The sequence below is a fragment of the Pygocentrus nattereri genome, chromosome 15 (genome assembly GCF_015220715.1).
Source record: "Pygocentrus nattereri isolate fPygNat1 chromosome 15, fPygNat1.pri, whole genome shotgun sequence".
Classification (NCBI taxonomy): Eukaryota; Metazoa; Chordata; class Actinopteri; order Characiformes; family Serrasalmidae; genus Pygocentrus; species Pygocentrus nattereri.
Window position 1 is genome coordinate 5985818 of NC_051225.1, and position 21670 is coordinate 6007487.

At 39.5% G+C, this 21670-nt stretch overlaps 1 protein-coding gene across 1 annotated transcript in view; it reads left to right on the forward strand.

The window, feature by feature from the left end:
- The window catches only part of gpc5b (glypican 5b), a 79344-nt gene that overhangs the window by 48426 nt on the left and 9248 nt on the right, over positions 1 to 21670 (forward strand). The window contains exon 8 of the mRNA XM_017693277.2: positions 7326 to 7464. Within this exon, the coding sequence (XP_017548766.1) occupies positions 7326 to 7464 (139 nt within the window). The remainder of the gene's footprint in view (positions 1 to 7325; positions 7465 to 21670) is intronic.

Here is a 21670-nt window from a genome sequence, read left to right on the forward strand (position 1 = left end):
AGAATGCAGCATAGTTTGACTCCTTCTTATGGGCCTGCTATAGACTTGCTTTAGAAATCCCCCCAATGTTTAGTCTTTCAGCACACAAGCATAAGCATCTCTTTGAAGAAATGAATTTTTTTCTATCTGTTTTATGTGTTTGGTTCAATGTTCTGTATATATCAGTTGGTTTAAAGGGCTCATATCTTTTTTTTTTTGCTTTTTTTAAATTTTTCCCCCTGAGGTCCACTTACGATATCTGTGTAGTATTATGTACCAAAAATGTATAATAATACATTTTTGCATGACCATTTCCTGCCATGTTACGTACATTATATTGCCAAAAGTATTTGCTCGTCTGCCTTCACACGCAAATGAAATTGAGATCCCATTCTTAATCCATAGGGATTAAGTTAAGTGATACTTTTTTAATCCCACAAACGGGGAAATTCCACCTTTGCATTTAACCCATCCATGAAGCGAAACACCCCATACACACTAGTGAATACACACACACTAGGGGGCAGCGAACACACTTGCCCGGAGGGGTGGGCAGCCCTATCCACGGCACCCGGGGAGCAATTGGGGGTTAGGTGTCTTGCTCAAGGACACCTCAGTCATGGACTGTCGGCACTGGGGATTAAACCGGCAACAGGGCCAGTTCCCTAACCTCCAGCCCACGACTGCCCAATGTAATGTGATGTCGGCCCACCCTTAGCATCTATAACAGCTTCAGCTCTTCTGGGAAGGCTTTCCACAAGGGTTAGGAGTGTGTTTATGGGAATTTTTGGCCATTCTTCCAGAAGCGCATTTGTGAGGCATTGTGTGACACTGATGTTGGACGAGAAGGCCTGGCTCACAGTCTCCGCTCTAATTCATCCCAAACGTGTTCTATCGGGCTGAGGTCAGGACTCTGTGCAGGCCAGTCAAGTTCTTCCACACCCTTGCTTTGGTCACTGGTGTGCAGTCATGTTGGAACAAGAAGGGGCCGTCCCCAAACTGTTCCTACAAAGTTGGGAGCATGAAATCGTCCAAAATCTCTTGGTGCTGAAGCACTAAGAGTTCCTTTCACTGGAACTAAGGGTCCGAGCCCAACTCCCGAAAAACAACCCTACAGCATTATCCCCCCTCCACCAATTACATTGCACTTGGTGATGTAAGGCTTGGATGCAGCTGTTCGGCCATGGAAACCCATTCCATGATGCTCTCTATGCTGTTCTTGAGCTGATCTGAAGGCCACATGAAGTTTGGAGGTCTGTAACGATTGACTGCAGAAAGTCGGTGACCTCTGAGCTCTATGCCCCTCAGCATCTGCTGACCCCGCTCTGTCATTTAACATGGCCGACCACTTCGTGGCTGAGCTGCTGTCGTTCCCAATCACTTCCACTTTATAATCCCACTGACAGTTGACTGTGGAATATTTAGTAGTGAGGAAATTTCACGACTGGACTTGTTGCACAGGTGGCGTCCGATCACGGTACCACGCTGGAATTCACTGAGCTCCTGAGAGCGACCCATTCTTTCACTAATGTCTGTAGAAGCAGTCTGCAGGACTAGGGGCTCGGCTTTATACACCTGTGGCCATGGAAGTGATTGGATCACTTGAAGTCAATGATTTGGATGGGTGAGTGAAAACCTTTGGAAATACAGTGTATACACACCGATCAGGCGTAACATCACGACCACCTCGTTTCTGTGCTCATTGTCCATTTTATCAGCTCCACTTACTGTATAGCTGCACTTTGTAGTTCTACAGTTACAGACTGTAGTCCATCTGTTTCTCTGATACTTTGTTACCCCCTTTTACCCTGTTCTTCAGTGGTCAGGACCCCCATGGACCCTCACAGAGCAGGTACTATTTGGGTGGTGGATCATTCTCGGCACTGCAGTAACAGTGACATGGTAGTGGTGTGTTGTGCTGGTACGAGTCGATCAGACACAGCAGTGCTGCTGCAGTTTTAAACACTGTGTCCACTCACCGTCCACTCTGTTAGACACTCCTACCTTGTCAGTCCACCTTGTAGATGTAAAGTCAGAGACAATAGTTAGAGTCAGAAGACGATAGATGTTTGTGTTGGTCGTCCTCTAGTCCTTCATCAGTGGTCACAGGACGCTGCCCACAGGACGCTGTTGGCTGGATATTTTTGGTTGGTGGACTATTCTCAGTGTTCTGTGTTCTGCTTCTTCTGCCTTTCCCTTCATTTTTACTTTTTTTCCCTCCTTCCTCTCTTTGTTTTTCTCACTTTTCTCTCTTTCTCTGTCATTTTCTCCTTTCCTGCCTTTCTTCCTCTCTTTCTGTCTGTTCCTCTCTTTCCTTCTCTCTCTTTCTCTCTCTCTCTCTCTCTCTCTCTCACTCCCTCTCCTTTTGTCTTTCCTTTTCTTTATTTTTGTCACTTGTCTCCCTCCCACTTTTCTTTTTCTTCCTTTCATTTTCTATCTTCTTCCCTCTTACTTTTTTCTTTCTCCTTCTCTTTTCTTTGCTTTCTTTCCCTGTCTTTTTCTCTCTTTCCCTCCCTCCTTTCTTCTCTCTCTCTTCTTCTCTCACTCTTTCTTCCCTTCTCTTTTTTTCACTTCTCTCGCCAACTGTTCTTTTTCCCCTTTCCTTTCTCTCTCTTTCTCCCCTCTTTTTCTTTCTCCTTAGTATTCTCTCCTTTTCTTTCTCTTTCTTCCTCTGTTTTCTGTCTCTCTATTGTTCTCTTTCTCCCTTCCTTTTTCTTTCTATCTAGCATTCTGTCCCTCTTTCTCTCTCATTTTCTCTCCTTTTTGCTTTCTTCTTCCTTCCTCCTCTTTTTCTCTCTCTATATCTTTCTCTTTGTTTCCCCCCTCTTTTTCTTTCTCTCTATGTTCTCCATTTTTCTTTCTTCTCTTTCTTCTTTCTTTCTCTTTATTCTCTCTATACCTTCCTCTCTCTTTCTCTCCCTCTTTTTCTTTCTCTTTCGTTTTCTCTCTTTTTTCCGCTGTTTTCTTGCTTTCTCTCTATATCTTTCTCTCCATTTCTTTCCTGCGCATGCAGTCACTCCAGATGTAAATCTGTATTTGTATTTTTTATATTTTATAATGCACATTTTAACGTCATGCTGTAGAATAATTGCGCTGAGCGCGGTGGTGCTGGTGTTGTGTGTGGTCCAAGGCGTGTTTGTGCTGTTGTGTAGGTTCAGTCTCCGGCGCAGTGAGTGATATGTTCTACTCTGCTGACTGGCCTTCTCCAAATGAGCCTGCATGCTGCTGTCTTCAGACCATTTGAGTCACGTCTTAGCCCGTTTGATGAGGTTAGGCTGTCAGAACGGGCCCGTCGTCAAGGAAACAGGGTTTGGCAACAAAAACCTTCCACATCCAGCGTGCTGTCGTATCGATTTGTGTGTGTGAATGGTGCCCAGCAAGTCAGGAGCTTACACTGCCCCACGGCAGCCTTCGAGACAAACGAGGGAATTTGTATCTCAGATAGACTGAAGTGCAGACTTAGAGGAAATGGGAAACTCAATAAAAGCTTTCTCCGCTGAAAGAAATAGTTTGGCAAAAAACTCATTTGCATAGTTTCCCACCTTTACCCAAATGCAGTTGATCAGTCAAGAGATGTTGGGCGTCTGAAGTTTGATCCATTAGTTTTGCACTGGAGCTACGAGGCTAATGTGGCTAACAAGTGATGGAAGCTTATAGTCACCTATTAGCATCAGACTGAAGGCCTGAATCATCGCATGCTTGATTCAAACTGCACTGAGTTGTTAAGCAATCTCAAATAGTTCTCATTGCACAGTGCCTACACACGTAAAAATAGGGTTCTTCAAGGGTTCTTTAGCAAAGAAAACAGTTCTATAACGAACCATTGACACGCAAGGAAAGGTTTGCATCATGAAAGGGTTCTTCAGAATGATAAAGTGTGCTCTAGATGGTTCCATATAGAACCTTTTTGAAAATGGCTCTATATAGCACCAAAAAGTGTTCTTCTATTTTTACAAGCCTGGCTTTGGACAACAGAAGAACCCTTTTTGGTGATATATAGAACCATTGGTTTTTCAAGGGCTGTTTATTATAGATAATGGATCCATATTGAACCATGAACACTAAGAGAACCCTTTACATGATTAAAAGGTTCTTTGCATCATGAAAGGGTTCTTCAGACTGATGGAGAATATATTGTATATTTTTGGCAATGATTCTATGTAGCACATAAAAGCTTTCTTCTATTGTGCAGTGTCAAGCTTGTAACAGTTGAGGAACCCTTTTTGGTGCTATATACAGTAGAACCATTTTCAAAAAGGTTCTATATAGAACCATCTACAGCATATTTTCTGTCAATCTGAAGAACCCTTTCACAATGCGAATAATGCCTCTATCTCAGCAAAAAACAGGACACCCTCCCTCTAGACATGAATGCGCAAAACGAGGGTTAAGGGCTAAGTGGTAGGGGCTAGGGGTGAAAAGGGATTGGGCCATAGTCTGAATCAGGATGCACTTTGTTGTAAGAATTGCATTAGGCTGGATTAGGCTGAACACTACAATTCCAGGATTTTTCATTAACAATAATCTCAAATAAATGCCTGTTTTATATATGTTCTTGTATTTTATCACACCTGAACTGCAGAATTAAACGTGTTGTTTTCTTAAAAGATAAAAGTCAGTAAATAGGAGAATTATAGATATATCATTATTGTTCCAGCTAAAACAGAGTGTGTTCCCCTCTTAGCCTCTAAACAGGGGATGTGTCCTCTTTATCTGAGAAGACAATTGTTTTCCAGCTGTGTTGCCATGGCATCCGTCTGACATGTGGCATAATTCATTATACATGGCATGGTGCAAGTTAATTGTCTGAAGTTCCTGTAGGAAAACGGACTTTGGGAAGTCCATTCTAATACCTCAGAACTGAGCACAAGCAGTTTTTATAGTTGTGCGAGTGCAGGTCAGCAGCATTCCTGTGTTAATAAAAGAAGGACTGACTCATTCCCGATAGGGCAACACCATATGGTCAGAAGAGAATGAGGATGAATTACTCAGCTCAGTTAAACATGTCTTTTTATATTTCTATTTGTTTCTGTGCTTATGCACAATTCCTCATTGCCTCCCAGTACACATGTGGAATTCACACTTGAACGAGTCCATGTGCCGTCCTGCCTGCCCTGCGCTGGCATTCCTTCTAGCCGTAGCCAGTTTTAGGGCTTATGAGCCATGACTGCCTGCCTGGAAGCCTTTGTTTGAGCACACATGCTTATTTGGACTGCCTGGGTGGGTTTACTTCGCTTACCTGCTTCAAAGAAACATGCCGGGCTCAGTTTTTCCCCTTTCATGCGGTCTGTAGCAGGTGGCTGAGAAATGAGCTCCAGTAATGTGGAGAAAAGAAATGGGATGCTTTACGAGTTTTTTATTGGAATACTGATTTTTAACACCAAGATTAATTGTCAGAGGACAGTTGGGCACAAGCCAAGGATAAATCAATTCAGGGAGCTGGAGGTGGTGGGAAATGAGGCTACTCAGACAAAAAAAAAAAATCCAGACACAAACAAAAATATTCATTGTCCTCAGGCGCAAATAGCAACGCTTTATAATCTATATTGGAAAGTGTTGCCAGTGATGCTACAGGGAGATTTTTATCACAATATACTGTAATTCTACTCCATCATCTACAGCCAAAGAATGTGTGGCCAGTAGGCATAAAGACGTGTACATTTTTAAAAACTCACTCTGTGGAGGGAACTGGACTCCTCTTATTCAAAAAAGTAAAGAGGTTCATTAATATTTAATACTTTTATAAGATACAAACTCAATCAGGTTAAATCTCACTTCAGAATATGTAAGCATATGGAAGAGTGGAATGATTTTAATCCAGTATGAATCTGCAGTGTGTAGTTTTACAGTCTGACTGTAATAATTGTGAAGTGACTTTAATCCAGTATGAATCTGCAGTGTGTGGAGTTTTACAGTCTGATGGTAATAATTGTGGAGTGATTTTAATCCAGTATGAATCTGCAGTGTGTGGAGTTTTACAGTCTGATGGTAATAATTGTGGAGTGATTTTAATCCAGTATGAATCTGCAGTGTGTAGTTTTACAGTCTGACTGTAATAATTGTGGAGTGATTTTAATCCAGTCTGAATCTGCAGTGTATAGTTTTACAGTCTGACGGTAATAATTGTGGAGTGATTTTAATCCAGTATGAATCTGCAGTGTGTAGTTTTACAGTCTGACTGTAATAATTGTGGAGTGATTTTAATCCAGTATGAATCTGCAGTGTGTAGTTTTACAGTCTGACTGTAATAATTGTGGAGTGATTTTAATCCAGTATGAATCTGCAGTGTGTAGTTTTACAGTCTGACTGTAATAATTGTGGAGTGATTTTAATCCAGTATGAATCTGCAGTGTGTGGAGTTTTACAGTCTGATGGTAATAATTGTGGAGTGATTTTAATCCAGTATGAATCTGCAGTGTGTAGTTTTACAGTCTGACTGTAATAATTGTGGAGTGATTTTAATCCAGTATGAATCTGCAGTGTGTAGTTTTACAGTCTGACGGTAATAATTGTGGAGTGATTTTAATCCAGTATGAATCTGCAGTGTGTAGTTTTACAGTCTGACGGTAATAATTGTGGAGTGATTTTAATCCAGTATGAATCTGCAGTGTGTGTAGTTTTACAGTCTGACGGTAATAATTGTGGAGTGATTTTAATCCAGTATGAATCTGCAGTGTGTAGTTTTACAGTCTGATGGTAATAATTGTGGAGTGATTTTAATCCAGTATGAATCTGCAGTGTGTAGTTTTACAGTCTGACGGTAAAAATTGTGAAGTGACTTTAATCCAGTATGAATCTGCAGTGTGTAGTTTTACAGTCTGACGGTAATAATTGTGGAGTGATTTTAATTCAGTATGAATCTGCAGTGTGTAGTTTTACAGTCTGACTGTAATAATTGTGGAGTGATTTTAATCCAGTATGAATCTGCAGTGTGTAGTTTTACAGTCTGACTGTAATAATTGTGGAGTGATTTTAATCCAGTATGAATCTGCAGTGTGTGTAGTTTTACAGTCTGACGGTAATAATTGTGGAGTGATTTTAATCCAGTATGAATCTGCAGCGTGTGTAGTTTTACAGTCTGACAGTAATAATTATGGAGTGAAGGGTCTTCTATAATTGGCTAAACCTGAAGCTCGCTTAGTAATAGCAGTCCTGTTTCACACAACATCACATGACTCCACATAACTCTAATGAATTAAAACCTACCAAAAGAGACAAACATGCAGCGTGTTATTGTTATTGTTACTGAATGCAACACAAACTACTTTACTCAACCTGCTGTAGTAAAACTAAGCCTGCTCGAGTGATGCTTAAGCCGTGTGTTGTAATGCAATTTGTTTTTCTAGGAGATGTGGGCTGAGATGGGACTGGGCTCAGAGGAGCATGAGCATGTGGAAGTGGGAAGCGGCAACACCATGGAAACCAGCGGTGAATGTGACGATGAAGACGGCTGTCAGGGTTCAGGAGAGAATGAAGATTCAATAGGTGAGTCTTTCTCTCTTCTGCTCTGGTCATCTGTCAGCAGTACATGTTCAAATATCAGAGCATAAACAGCAGTTCCTGTTCCCCATCAGCAGCTGATGCTGATTGAGGTCCACCTTTGGCAAAGCAGCACCCCAGCAGTGTGTAAAGAAATGCGATGAAAGACTGTAATGTAATGTAAGACTGTAAACATTGTTTGATCAGCCAAGAATGAAGTTGTGTCTGAAGTTTATAGAAACTTATAGCCATTACAGAATACATAAATCATCACATACTTGCCTTAAATCTTGATGAGTGGTTAAGTAATGTCTAATAAACTTGTGTGTATGGTTTTGATGATTAACACTGTATGACATGCTAGTATTTTAAAAAATGGACAAAAGACTAAAATTAGAAATGTCACGTATCGTGAATCCCAAATTCTGTTTTTACGGGAAGATTTTGTAAAGGTTTTTGGCCAAACGGTCACTTTTCCAGACCAGCCTGGTTCTAATAGTTCTAATAGTTCTAATGGTTCTAATAGTTCTGGAACTGTGTTTTATTGGGTGTTCTCCTAGGCCGCTTTTCTACTATCGAGCCAAATGGTTCTCAGGGCCATACTGGGCCGTTCTGCGAACACCACAGAACAATTCTTTATTTATTATCTTTCTGTCACTTTAACACCAGCCATTCAAATCTGTATATTATTTTATATAAATCGGTGTTTAATCATTGGATTGCTAGAGCCTGTACTGCATTGGGAGGCAGAGCGCATTCATGCTAGCTTAGCCTAGCTGGCTATAGCTTAAAGCACTACTGAACCATTTTCAAAAAAGGTTCTATATAGAGTTGTCTACAGCACATTCTCCATCTATCTGAAGAGCCATTTTACCATGCAAAGAACCATTTAAGCATGAAATTAGTTCTCTGAGTGTTCTGGCTCCTAGCACCACTTTTATGAAGAGATCTGACTCAGCAAACTTTCACATCGAACCATTCTGAATTACTGTGTTTACATCTTAAAGATTGAATTATAGACAAATTTTGAAAAAAATTGGTGGAGTTCCACTCCCTTTACGGCCTGTGTTGGGCTGCCAGGGGTGTCTTTGTATTGCTGGATGTTCAGGAACAAAAAAGTATGGGCCCAGCAAACCTATAATAGCTTTTTTAGTTGATGCATTTCTGTTCCGACGTTACTGCTGTGCTAAACGCCGTGCTCCGGTCAGCTGCTGACACAGCATCTCACTACATTGTTCAGCAAACCAGGTTATAAACACAACCAAGACATGCTGCGTACAATAAGTGCTGCAGGCCTATTGTGTGTTTACTGGACATTGATCCAGTCCTTGGCCTCATTCTTTGCTGTGCCATTGTGTGATATTGTTCTCATCATGAGTTGCTTCTGTAGCCAATGGGTGGCACAGGCCATACTAGCTCAATGTAATCCATTAGAATTGCATTAGAATCTATTATAAATATTATAAATACATTTTAAATGCAACACTAATCTTCTGTTTTCAGCAGAGGAGCTGTAGGTCAAATTATTTCTGGATCCTACATTTATATGGACAGAAATATTGAATCAATATCCACAACTGCAAAGGCTTTTAAAGGTGCACAGCTGATAATAGTCATATTTAGTCATGTTTAGTGTTGCATACCACTGTCAATAGGCAATCAATGACTTGGTAAGAAAGAAAGTGGCGGTTTGGTATTGATCTCTGAGGTCAGGTTAGACTACTGATCTTCTTTCTTTCCACAAGTCCTTCAGATTTAGCCCTTGACCTAAACGCCAACATGCAGTAAGAGTGCAAGCCAGGAATATTTGGCTGCAGTTTTATCTCAGTGATGTTCACATTAAAAGGGGATTCTGGTCGAAAACTAGTTTAGTGTGTTATTTGTTAGGTTATGTAATATTGACAGGTACCGTCAGTGTTCTCTCACTACAATACCCAGTATATCCAGCATAGCATATCTCAGGCTAGAAAATGCCCCCCCACCCACCCCGAAAGCACTAGTCTTTCAAAGTTTTGGTTTTGGCTGGAGTTTCCCTTTAATGTTGATGTCTCTCAAAAGTGGTATAGTCCGATGCAGCTGAGAGGATTATTTAGCAGAGGCCTTGGTTTTGTTTCGATTCAATTATGATTCTTTAAGAAATGATTCAGTGCATCAGGAACTCTCATATTTCACCATGATTCAATTCGGTCGGATTCAATTTGATTATGTTGGTATCAGTGGCGAGTCATGATTATCAGAGCTTGGCCTTCAGTTTGGGCCAGAACTGACTCAAAACACAAGACAAAAAAACACCTCTGTGGTGATGCTAATTTCTGCTAGCACTGCTATGGAATTTCTACATAATGTGATAGTGCTAAGCTAATGTCTTTTTTGGCTGTTCTGGATTAAACAAGGACAAAAGATGTTCCATATGTTATACTTCAACTTGTAACAGATATTAATATATATTTTACCTTTTAGCAGTTTTACAGTTATTCATCCTGACATAGATCTGCTGCTGCTGTTCTCCGTCTCTTCCAGCTGACCAAAACCTGGAGAGAGTATTGCTTGCGTGTCCTGTCAGTTAAGGGATCTAGAACTTCTAGAAGGCCTAGAGGTGAGAAGCCAACCTAACAAGGAAAAGACAGTGAAATCAACCAATCACATTTTGCACATTTGCAATAGGTGGGACCAGGTTTCTAAGAAAAAAAACTCCCCCGAGGCCAGTGGCTTTCAGTCTAGTCTTGAGTGCTTAATTGACGGTCCACACTGAATGTGTTTACATGCAGAAAATTAGATTTTGGCAGTAATCCGATCAAGGCATTTTCATGGACTTGAGTCATCAGATAATAGTGAAAACCCTGGGTTTACATGAGTCAGGCAATAATCGTATTTCTGCTTTGCAACCAGCCAATAAATTCCCAGAAGGAGACGTGACGTAAACGTAATGGAAACCTCAAACATCATCCTGCCACTTAAAAAAAAAACATTGCGACAATTCACCTGAATATATGAACGTACATCATGTAGAAGATGAATAATGTTTAAATCCTTTACTTGGTCAAGCATGTAGTTTGTTTCAGCATCGCTCCACCGTGTTTTGTTGCTGTCTCACGGGTGCTTAACGCTGCTTGCTAATTTATGGTACAGCGGTCTTTTTTCACACATGCGCAGACTAAGAAAAATGAAAGAAATCAGAGTAAGAGTATATGTGCACTGAGAAATCTGAAAGAAATCCGAGTAAGAGTTTACATGCGTTGAGAAATTCGATTGCTGAGCTAAAATCCAGTTGTAATCAGAATTCCAGACTGTACTCTGATCTAAGAAATCGGAATGTGCTTTAACATGACCATTTGAATAATCAGATAACTGCAGAAATCATGGTAAACGCATTCACTTTTGCTCTAATCCAACTTGGAACAAATACGTATGGAGGAAAAATGTGGAGTGTTTGTTCAACCCTGAGGATCAGTTCGAGAACCGCTGGCCTGGAGTGATTTTTCTCAGAACCTTGGTCTCACCAACTGTGTATCAAAATGTGAATGGGTGGTGTGTGAGGTCTTCTGTCCAGCTCCTGAAGGCCTAACCAGGGGTCAAGCTGACTTGGCTGTATCTTCCTAAACACCAACAAAAATCAGATGTTGGGCATTTCAACATTTTAACCTGGTGATTCCAACCAACACTTAGAACTGAAATGAGTATTAATGCAATACTTACAGAGTGTGAATACAGTAAGCTGGATGAGCACATACTGTATTGAATGTTTCTATTCTATTCTACAATTTTAACATCAATACAGTTGAATCACCACCTTCAGATTAATGATTTGTCACTACTACCAACATAGTTTATTTGGGAATATTGAAATAGGGCTATGAGGGGAGTGCCCCAGTGCAGGGTGGGAGAACAATTGCAGTTTGGGAAAAGGAGCATTTCTGTGGTGCTGTATAACATTTCAGAACTGAATCTGAAAGTCCATCTCCGTTGCTTTTCATGATGTTGGTTTTCCACTGTCAGGCCAATGTGCTCTTTAAGACCATTCAGAGAACTTTTTCCAACCTTGCTCCCAGGTTAGCGCCAAATGAAGCCTAAAGAGGACATGGAAGGAATCAGTTCATTATCAGAGCCAGCTGCCCTGTTCCATTTAACCATCTAATTTCAGCAACAATCAGTAATCACAGAGACTGGCTTGTTGGATTGGCTTTGTAACAATGACAAAGCTACAAGACTGCACCTGCTGAATGTGTGGGTTTAATCTGATGCATCATAGAAATCTGTAGGTGGTTCCGGGTGACTGTGGTGATCATAGCAGCCGCCACTGAAGACCACATTGGAAATAAGTGTCATTAATGGCAAGTTCACAGCCCTGAAGTGGAAAAGGACAATCTGGAATCAGTGAGGCCAGGAAGCGCCATTAAACCCACATTCTGGCTGGTTTCAGACAGACCTCTTAGTGGAAAACAGACACTCGGTGACAATAAATGCATGCTGTAATTCAGCATTAACTACTTTATATATATATTCATAGCTCTTTGAAAAAATAAAAGAAATAATGTGGACAGAGCAAATTCTGAACTTTCAATTCATGCTACGTGTGTATTTGTAAGTAGAAAAGGAGGTATTTTATTGGTTTAGATGTGAGGAAAAGTTGTTGTGCATAAAATCTTGTTTGTGGAAACTAAGTTTGCCCCATTTTTAGCAATTTTTGTTCATTTTTATAGTTAAAGTCACTAAACTGTGCTCTAAACCACATTAACAAATATGCGTGACCTTCATGAAGAGCCGGAGGACATTTGAGTGAATTAAGAGGAGTTTTGGGGGTGTATTTTCTGGAAAGATTTGAGTACCTATTGACATCTAGTGTTTGTTAGCAACATGAGTTTTCATAGCTCCAGTGCTAATCTAATGAAGCAAAATTTGGACACCAAAAATATCTTGGCTGATTGACTATATCTGGTCAAAACTTTGTAGAAAAAGTCTAAAAAGTCGCAAAGCTGAATTTCTCATTCGCCAGCTTCTCTTTTGAATTTTCCCTTTCCACCTTAAATGGTGCAGCAGGTATATTCTGGCACCTCAGGCACCATTTAAGGTGGAACAGGAAAATTCGAACAATAAGCTGGTGAATGAGAAGCGACTTTAGCCTCATATAATGTCAAATATTGAGAGACATTTCACAAGAAACTGTTCTACTTTTGTGGAAAAGTTTCCTGCTGGAGATGTGAGAAAACAGGCTATAGCTGAGCTAAAGTTTAAGTCTGCATTTTTGTTCATATAATTTTTTTAGCCTACTAGTATATTAGCACGTACTGAGGCATGTATACAGCCAAGAGGGTAAAATGGACATAAAATGTGGCTCCCAAGTTGGTTTCATTTTTGTTTAAAAGACAAAATTATTATTAATTATTTGGGTAAAGATTAATTATGACTCTAATGTCCTGTTATTATGTTTGTAATAAGACTGGCTTCATGAACTCATTTCAGGTGAAAGTCCTCCAGCGTCTCTCTTGGTAAACCAGTCTTTTAATAGAACGTCATTAATTAGTGATGCTGACGTCTATTAAAATGATCAGAAGCACAAAACACTGAAGGTAAACAGTTTCCATCAGGGAGAACCGAGTGGCTCTGAAATCACTTTTTACACACAAGCAAAGTTTCAGTTTCAGATTTATTTACAACTTAGTTCCAAGTTTAAGTTGAATAAAAACTGGCTTTAAACTCAGGATCACAGATGAGCTCCTTTACTATGTTGATCTGTAGGCGTCTGTTCATAAACATAAACCAGCCCAAACTCATTTACTATAAAATGAAATGGTGTTTGTAGAAATTCAGAAAAAAGCCGCGTCAGTCTCGACTGCATATGTGGACATATTTCTATATTGAGCTCTATTTACACAAAGTTAGGTTAGTTCATCATTTATGTTGAACAGACTCTCCCAAAGTTTTACGCTGCTGCGCTGACGTTGAACCGTGTGCTGCACTGGGTCGGTATGACCAACAGGTCAAAACCAGCTCTAAACAAAGTGACCGCTGGGCCCTGATTGGTGCTCTGGCTTTGCGCTTCTTTCGTTTTGACATGTTACGTTTTTATACACACAGAAACCAAAAGGAACCACAGATTTCTCAAAATGTAGGAGGAAAAAGTCGGATATTAGACTCTGAAATGTAGTGGAGTGAAAGGAAAAAGTCCAGAACGGAGAAACTTCAGTACAGATACACCAAAAATACTAAAGTATAGAAACTAATTACATTTACTCAGTTACTGTCCACCACTGGTGTGTAATATGTGTGTGATTTGCATAGACAAAACTATTTTTATATTTAAGTAAGTCTGAAATAATTTTATTGTCCACATTAAAAACATATTAAAAACTAAACAAAACAATATATTGATAAATCTGTAGCTTTCTAAAACCAGCCCCGCAGACGTGGGCGAAGATGTTTCTGTTTCATGTCTTAATTTCTACAAGGTTAATGTTGGCAGGTTTTTGTGAAAATGCATCATTCCACCTTAAATGGAGCAGCAGTTACATTCAGACGCCTGTACATCTGCTGCACCATTTAAGGTGGAATGGGCAATTAGAAAAAGAAGCCAACTTCAGCCTTGCCAAATTTCTCAAGTCATTTGTCTCGTGCGTGCTTCCCATACACTCACGGCTCTGTCCATCAGATGCTGCTGGAATTTGGAAAATATTACAGTCTTTCACACTTCAGTACCAGCTGGTCCACAGCTTGTTTTGCAATCAAGTCCCAGACCATGGTGTCATGTGATGACCGTGTCAGGTGGCTCCTCAGGTGCTTATGATAAGAAGTGCAACAGCGTCCATGTTAGGCTGTTCAGCTAAATGGTAGAACATAAGTATAGTCTGAACTGCGTTTGTTGTGTTGGTGTCCTGATATAACATTTACAACAAAACTGCTACGCTAGCCTAGTAGTTCCCAAAACTTGATAAGGCTGTTGCACAACTAACGACAAAACAACACTGTGGAATGCGCCCGGCCCCAGGGCCCTGACAATGACGGCCGCAAAAGCCAGCAGGAAGCCGTGGCCCGAACAACCATCAGCGACAGACCTCAGCGAGGACGGCAGGGAGAGGGCCGCAAGTGGGGAGGGGGCGAAGCGCAGCGACAGTGGGAGGAGGAGGACGAGGCCGCTGGGTGGGCCCTGCCTTCCTGCTTGCTGTCATGGCTGTCATTGTTGGGGGGTGGGTTTAGGCGCATGCCACAAACACTTTTTACACATCAAAACTGTACACAGTCAGACTGAGGGATGCCTTCAAGAACAAATAAGATCTCCTTTGCTCCTCTGAGATTGAACAAACGTTCAAACTGGGCTGCTGTCCATTTTGGAAAAGTAGAAGTAGCGTGAAGAGCTTCATTACTTCATTCAGAAGTTGGAATGCTGACTATCTCCATAAAGACACTAACTCAGATGTTTGTATTCCACTTTGAGCTGATTTTGGAGATTGATCCTTTTTTGTGTTTGTGAAAAAGTGCAGATGCTCATCTTGGTTATTGTCATGCCAACAGCAGAGATGACGGCAATTGGTCAGTGAATTCTGCAAATACCTTAATGTTGCATTTTTGCCCTCCACAAAATTGTATTTGGTATGCGAGATATCACGTTATACACTAAATGCAACACAAAAAATGGCACGAAAATTTTAAAATATGCAGACGTGATTTTTCAAAGCACTTTTTTTTTTAGTTTTGTGAAATTGTCTGATCCATTAAAAAACTGTGACATTGTTGCGTTTCACTTTGAAAGAGCAGAAGGAGTACAGAGAAATTTGCCAACGTAGTTCAGTAGCTAAAACTTTTATGATCTCTTTCACTCTCAGAAAGGAGAGAGAATTTTTTTTGAGATTCTGATCCTTTTTACGGTTCTATTTGCTGGAACACAGCTGCTCCGTCTTCTTGGTTGTTGTCTTGCCAACAGCAGAGACGACAGTGATTGGTGGGTGAGTTCATGTCGCTGGCAAAAGTTTGCAAAATTTGAATAGAAAGAAAATAGTGTTGCATTTTCGCTGTCCAAAAAAATTGCACTTGGTGTTTGAGATGTCAGTTATACATGCACAGTTATATGCACAAAAAAGATATGTAAAAAATGTAAAATATTCAAATGTGATTTTTTTCAAATTCGTAATGCATAATTTGCATGGGAAAATTGAATTTGGTGTGTAACAGCCTTTAGCTACACTAGCCTTTCAGTTGTAGTGCAGGCAGAAAGAAGCTAAAGAAGCAAACCAGAAACCAGATGTCTAGGCTGATTGAGTGCGTTTGGGATACGTGTGAAAATCCTGCATATTTGATTTTTCACTCTCAAATCTCATCTCTCACTTTAAAAGAAGATGCCAGTTATTCATCTATCAAACCTCTGGCTGGATCATAAATTCCACGAGTCTCTTATATTACACCTGAGATTAGACATCATTGTTTGACCCAGACATGCAGAGATTCAGAGCTATGCTCTCTCTCTCTCTCTCTCTCTCTCTCTCTCTCTCTGTCAATAATGCTAATGAACTTAAATACAGGAACTGCGAGGTTTCCTCACAAACACGTTCCCAAAGTACACAAACCCCGGTGCTTCATCTGGCCTTCAGTCCGCTTTGACCTTATGGTCTGAGAGGATGAGAGACGTGACCCCCCCTTTAAGCTTCCTGTGTGTTTTATTCCTGTCTGTCTTTGCGCCTCTGCTCGTCCTCTCTCTCTCCCTCACTCTCCTGACTCTGCACTGTGTGAGGCGGATGCGGTATTTACACCGTAACTCTATACAGATGTGTATGGAACTGTAGGCTGATAAGTAGTTGCTGAGGCTGAAATATGGAAGCTGCTGTAATAAAATCTCAAAGAGAAGTGTGTGTTTATGATTGTGAGTGTTTGCGCGTTTGTTGTTTTACAGTTTCAGGATGAAAATGTTGTGATTTTGTAGAAAACCTAAAGAACAACATGGACAACCTGCAGCACCAACAAACTGCTCCTAACATTGTAAATAGCTTTTTTTCAAAGCTTAAACTGAAAAAACTGAAAGAGCAGAACCTTGACTTTTTGCTTCCTGAGGTTAAGATTAGGGTTTAGAGTTTAGAGACGTCACTTATCACAGATGCTTAAATACATGTAGGACATGTTATTGTTATATATAAATCTGGGTTACCTGTTTTGTCTTATGTGTATGTGTATATATATATATATATATATATATATATATATATATATATACACACACACACACACACACACACACACACACACACACACACACACACTCACCGGCCACTTTATTAGGTACACCTGGAAGAAAGGGGATTTAAGTGACTCTGAACGTGGCATGGTTGTTGGTGCCAGGCGGGCTGGTCTGAGTATTTCAGAAACTGCTGATCTGCTGGGATTTTCACACACAACCATCTCTAGGGTTTACAGAGAACGGTCCGAAAAAGAGGAAACATCCAGTGAGCGGTCAGTTTTGTCGATGAAAATGCCTTGTTGATGTGTGTGTGTGTATATATGTACGTGTATATATATATATATGTATGTATGTATGTATGTATGTATGTGTGTGTATATATATATATATATATATATATAATTCGCTTTTTAAATCTAATTTACTCAGGTGCCTAAGATTTTTCACAGTACTTTATAATTTGTAGTTGTACGTAGTTACACACACACACACACACACACACACACATATATATATATATATATATATATATATATATAATACATATGGGATATATTATTATTAAATATGGATACCTATAAATTGTTGCTGCTGTTGGAAGAAAACGCTGTATCTCCATTTTTGACGTTTTTCAGTTTTTGACATAATTTGAAAGTACCCATTGCCCTTTACATTGTATGTAAATTTCATGATGAACGGACCAAAAGAAATGGCCCAAAATGACGTGGAAAAACGTCTGGTTCCATTGACTAACATTAAAAAGTAAAGTGGGTCTTTTCCTTCTCCTGTAAAGTTACTGTTTTGGAGATACAATGTTTTCTTCCAACAACAGCAATATACTAAATACATGTATTATTACATATTACATAACACATATGTGACGTTACATACAGATACTTGCATATGTATATATATTCACTCACCCATCCAAATTGTTGAACTTAGAATGGGATGAACTGGGAGAACCTTTGGGATGAATTAGAGTGGAGACTGCGAGCTATGCCTTCTCATCCAACATCAGTGTCTGACCTGACAAATGCGCTTATGGAAGAAAAAAATCCCATAAACACTCCTAATCCTTGTGGAAAGCCTTCCAAGAAAGCTGAAGCTGAAGCTGTTATAGCTGCAAAGGGTGGGCCGACATCATTTTAAACCTTATGGATTAAGAATGGGATGTCACTCAAATTCATATGCGTGTGAAGGCAGATCAGCAAATGCTTTTGGAAATATAGTGTGTAAGTATTTATGTATATCTAACACATATGAGACATGTCATTATTACATACGGGCGCTTAAGTATGTATAACACATTTGGGACATATTATTATTATGTATGGTACTGCATGTGCTGTGCCTGTGTACATGTTTGTGTGTGTGCACTTTGTGATTATAAGCATTCAACTGCTGCCAGAAGCCAAAACGGTAGCCCCTCTCCAGCAGGTCTGAAATGGAAGATGTGGTGAGTGTGGGACACTGCAGCGATTAATTGGGCTGGCTCAGGCAGAGCTGAGTCTGAGGGTGAGGGGCCATCACTCAAACTGCCAACTACAGCGAGCCCTCCAGGCTAATAAAGAAATCTCAGCCTAATAAAACATGAATATTTGAGTATGTGCAGTATATTAGAGAGTGGTAGGTATACATGTGTGTGCGCCTGTCTGTACTGAGTGTTTGAGATGAGTGTATATGTTTGTTTTGGTGTGTATGTGTGTGTTCTTCTGTGCATGTTGTGTGTGTATAGATATGCCTCGTTCTACTTTCTGGGGAATTGTGGTCTGGATAATGAAGAAAGAACTCATTAGTGATTCAACTAAGAAACTAGGATTGCAGTGAGACAGATACCTTTATACTGCCTACCTCAAGCCTCGAGTGAAGGTCAAACAGTATCACTGTGAGAGAGGGTGTGGGTGTGTGTGTGTGTGTGTGTGTGTGTGTGTGGGGGGGGTGAATGGAAATCTAAATTTGTTAAAATGTATTACCTTATCACACAATGCTCTATTGTCTTGACCCTGCATATATCAAATCACTGCATTGTAAAAAAAAACCTCCCTGCTGTTTGCCAGGCACATACCGCTGACTGACTGCTCTCATATTGACTTGGCATTCTTGTGTGTCTGGCTTGGTAATTACCAGATTAGTTTCCCAGCATCAAACAGCAAAGCAGGCGTGTTTGACAGCTTGGTAAACTGTGATTAAGGTGACCTCATGTGTAGCGAATGTGCCCTGACATATACCTTCACAGCATCTACACACCTGTCTCTGTGCCCTCCTTTAACCTGAAATCGTTTCGTACATTAGGCCAGCTCCTGGAGCTCCACATAGGTTATTGTTTTGCTGCTCAATGGGTGTAAAGAATACTGAACGTACTGTAATAATAAGCAAAAGTATTAATAAACAAAATTATGATATGATACAATATGATTTGATTCAATAGTTCGTTGTATGGTGACGTCCCAGCTCCATACAACGAGTCCATTAGCCTCCCTTTGCAAAGGAAGAGTGGCTGAAAATGTGCTTTACACTGACATAGCAATGTTTTTAGTTTTGTAGAGGATTCAACATCATAAAAGTTCCTTTTTAATGCTCTAGCCACAAGCTAATATGTTAGCCCCAAGTTATAATGCGAGTCACAAGCTAACATGCTAGTGCAATGATATGATGCAATATGATATGCTGTGATTCAGTACAGTTCAATGTATGGTGACCTTCCAGTTTGCTAACCCATTAGCTTAGCTTCAACTTTAGTACATATAGCAAATAAAATGTGCTTTGCATTGATGTACTAATGTTCCAACTTTCGATTTATTAAGGCACTGAAATATGATGTGGAGTTTCCCTCTAATGCTCTAGTCACGAGCTAACGTTAGGCTCAAGCTAGCATGCTAACACATTACGCGCTGTGATACAATGCATTGTATTGCTACATCTCTACTAGCTAGCTTTCCCATTACCCTTTCTTCAGTGTTATGATATGTGAGCTAATATCTATCTAACAATAGAGCTGATGGTTTAAAACAATAAAAAAACTTAGTAAATGGATGTATTAGGCTAGTATTCATGAATCATCATAGGTCTTATGTCTCATGCTTATCTTGTGTTTCTTTATCCATCTGCACAAACAGACAGCGTGCAGCACATATTGCACGTTCTGCATACCTTACTGCACATCTTGCACATCTGGACACTCCACACTGGACATTAGACAGTTTATTTGGTACCATCTGCACATATTTATTCATTCAGTGTGGTCATTATGTGTCATTATATATCTCAGGTTATCTATCTATCTATCTATCTATCTATCTATCTATCTATCTATCTATCTATCTATCTATCTATCTATCTATCTATCTATCTGTCTGTCTGTCTGTCTGTCTGTCTGTCTGTCTGTCTGTCTGTCTGTCTATCTATCTATCTATCTATATATCTATGTGTCTGTCTGCCTGCCTATCTATCTATCTATCTATCTATCTATCTATCTATCTATCTATCTATCTATCTATCTGTCTGTCTGTCTGTCTGTCTGTCTGTCTGTCTGTCTGTCTGTCTGTCTGTCTATCTATCTATCTATCTATATATCTATGTGTCTGTCTGCCTGCCTATCTATCTATCTATCTATCTATCTATCTATCTATCTATCTATCTATCTATCTATCTATCTATCTATCTATCTATCTATCTATCTATCTATCTATGTGTCTGTCTGTCTATCTATCTATCTATCTATCTATCTATCTATCTATCTATCTATCTATCTATCTGTCTGTCTGTCTGTCTGTCTGTCTGTCTGTCTGTCTGTCTGTCTGTCTATCTATCTATCTATCTATCTATCTATCTATCTATCTATCTATCTATCTATCTATCTATCTATCTATCTATCTATGTGTCTGTCTGCCTGCCTATCTATCTATCTATCTATCTATCTATCTATCTATCTATCTATCTATCTATCTATCTATCTATCTATCTATGTGTCTGTCTATCTATCTATCTATCTATCTATCTATCTATCTATCTATCTATCTATCTGTCTGTCTGTCTGTCTGTCTGTCTGTCTGTCTGTCTATCTATCTATCTATCTATCTATCTATCTATCTATCTATCTATCTATCTATCTATCTATCTATCTATATATCTATGTGTCTGTCTGCCTGCCTATCTATCTATCTATCTATCTATCTATCTATGTGTCTGTCTGCCTGCCTATCTATCTATCTATCTATCTATCTATCTATCTATCTATCTATCTATCTATCTATCTATCTATCTATCTATGTGTCTGTCTATCTATCTATCTATCTATCTATCTATCTATCTATCTATCTATCTGTCTGTCTGTCTGTCTGTCTGTCTGTCTGTCTGTCTGTCTGTCTATCTATCTATCTATCTATCTATCTATCTATCTATCTATCTATCTATCTATCTATCTATCTATCTATCTATCTATATATCTATGTGTCTGTCTGCCTGCCTATCTATCTATCTATCTATCTATCTATCTATCTATCTATCTATCTATCTATCTATCTATCTATCTATCTATCTATCTATCTATCTATCTATCTATCTATCTATCTATCTATGTGTCTGTCTGTCTATCTATCTATCTATCTATCTATCTATCTATCTATCTATCTATCTGTCTGTCTGTCTGTCTATCTATCTATCTATCTATCTATCTATCTATCTATCTATCTATCTATCTATCTATCTATCTATCTATCTATGTGTCTGTCTGCCTGCCTATCTATCTATCTATCTATCTATCTATCTATCTATCTATCTATCTATCTATCTATCTATCTATCTATCTATCTATCTATCTATCTATCTATCTATCTATCTATCTATCTATCTATCTATCTATCTATCTATCTAGTTAGCCAGCAGGCTAGATTCCTCAGTCTGGAAGCTGATTTGTGAAAAGCAGATAAAAGTGTCTAAAGTAAAAGTGCTGAAAAACAGTAGCGTTTCAGGGGGAAATGTAACTACAATATTTTTAGTCTGTGATTTTCTGCCTATAACTCTAAAACACCTGATATATGAGTGGAGTCA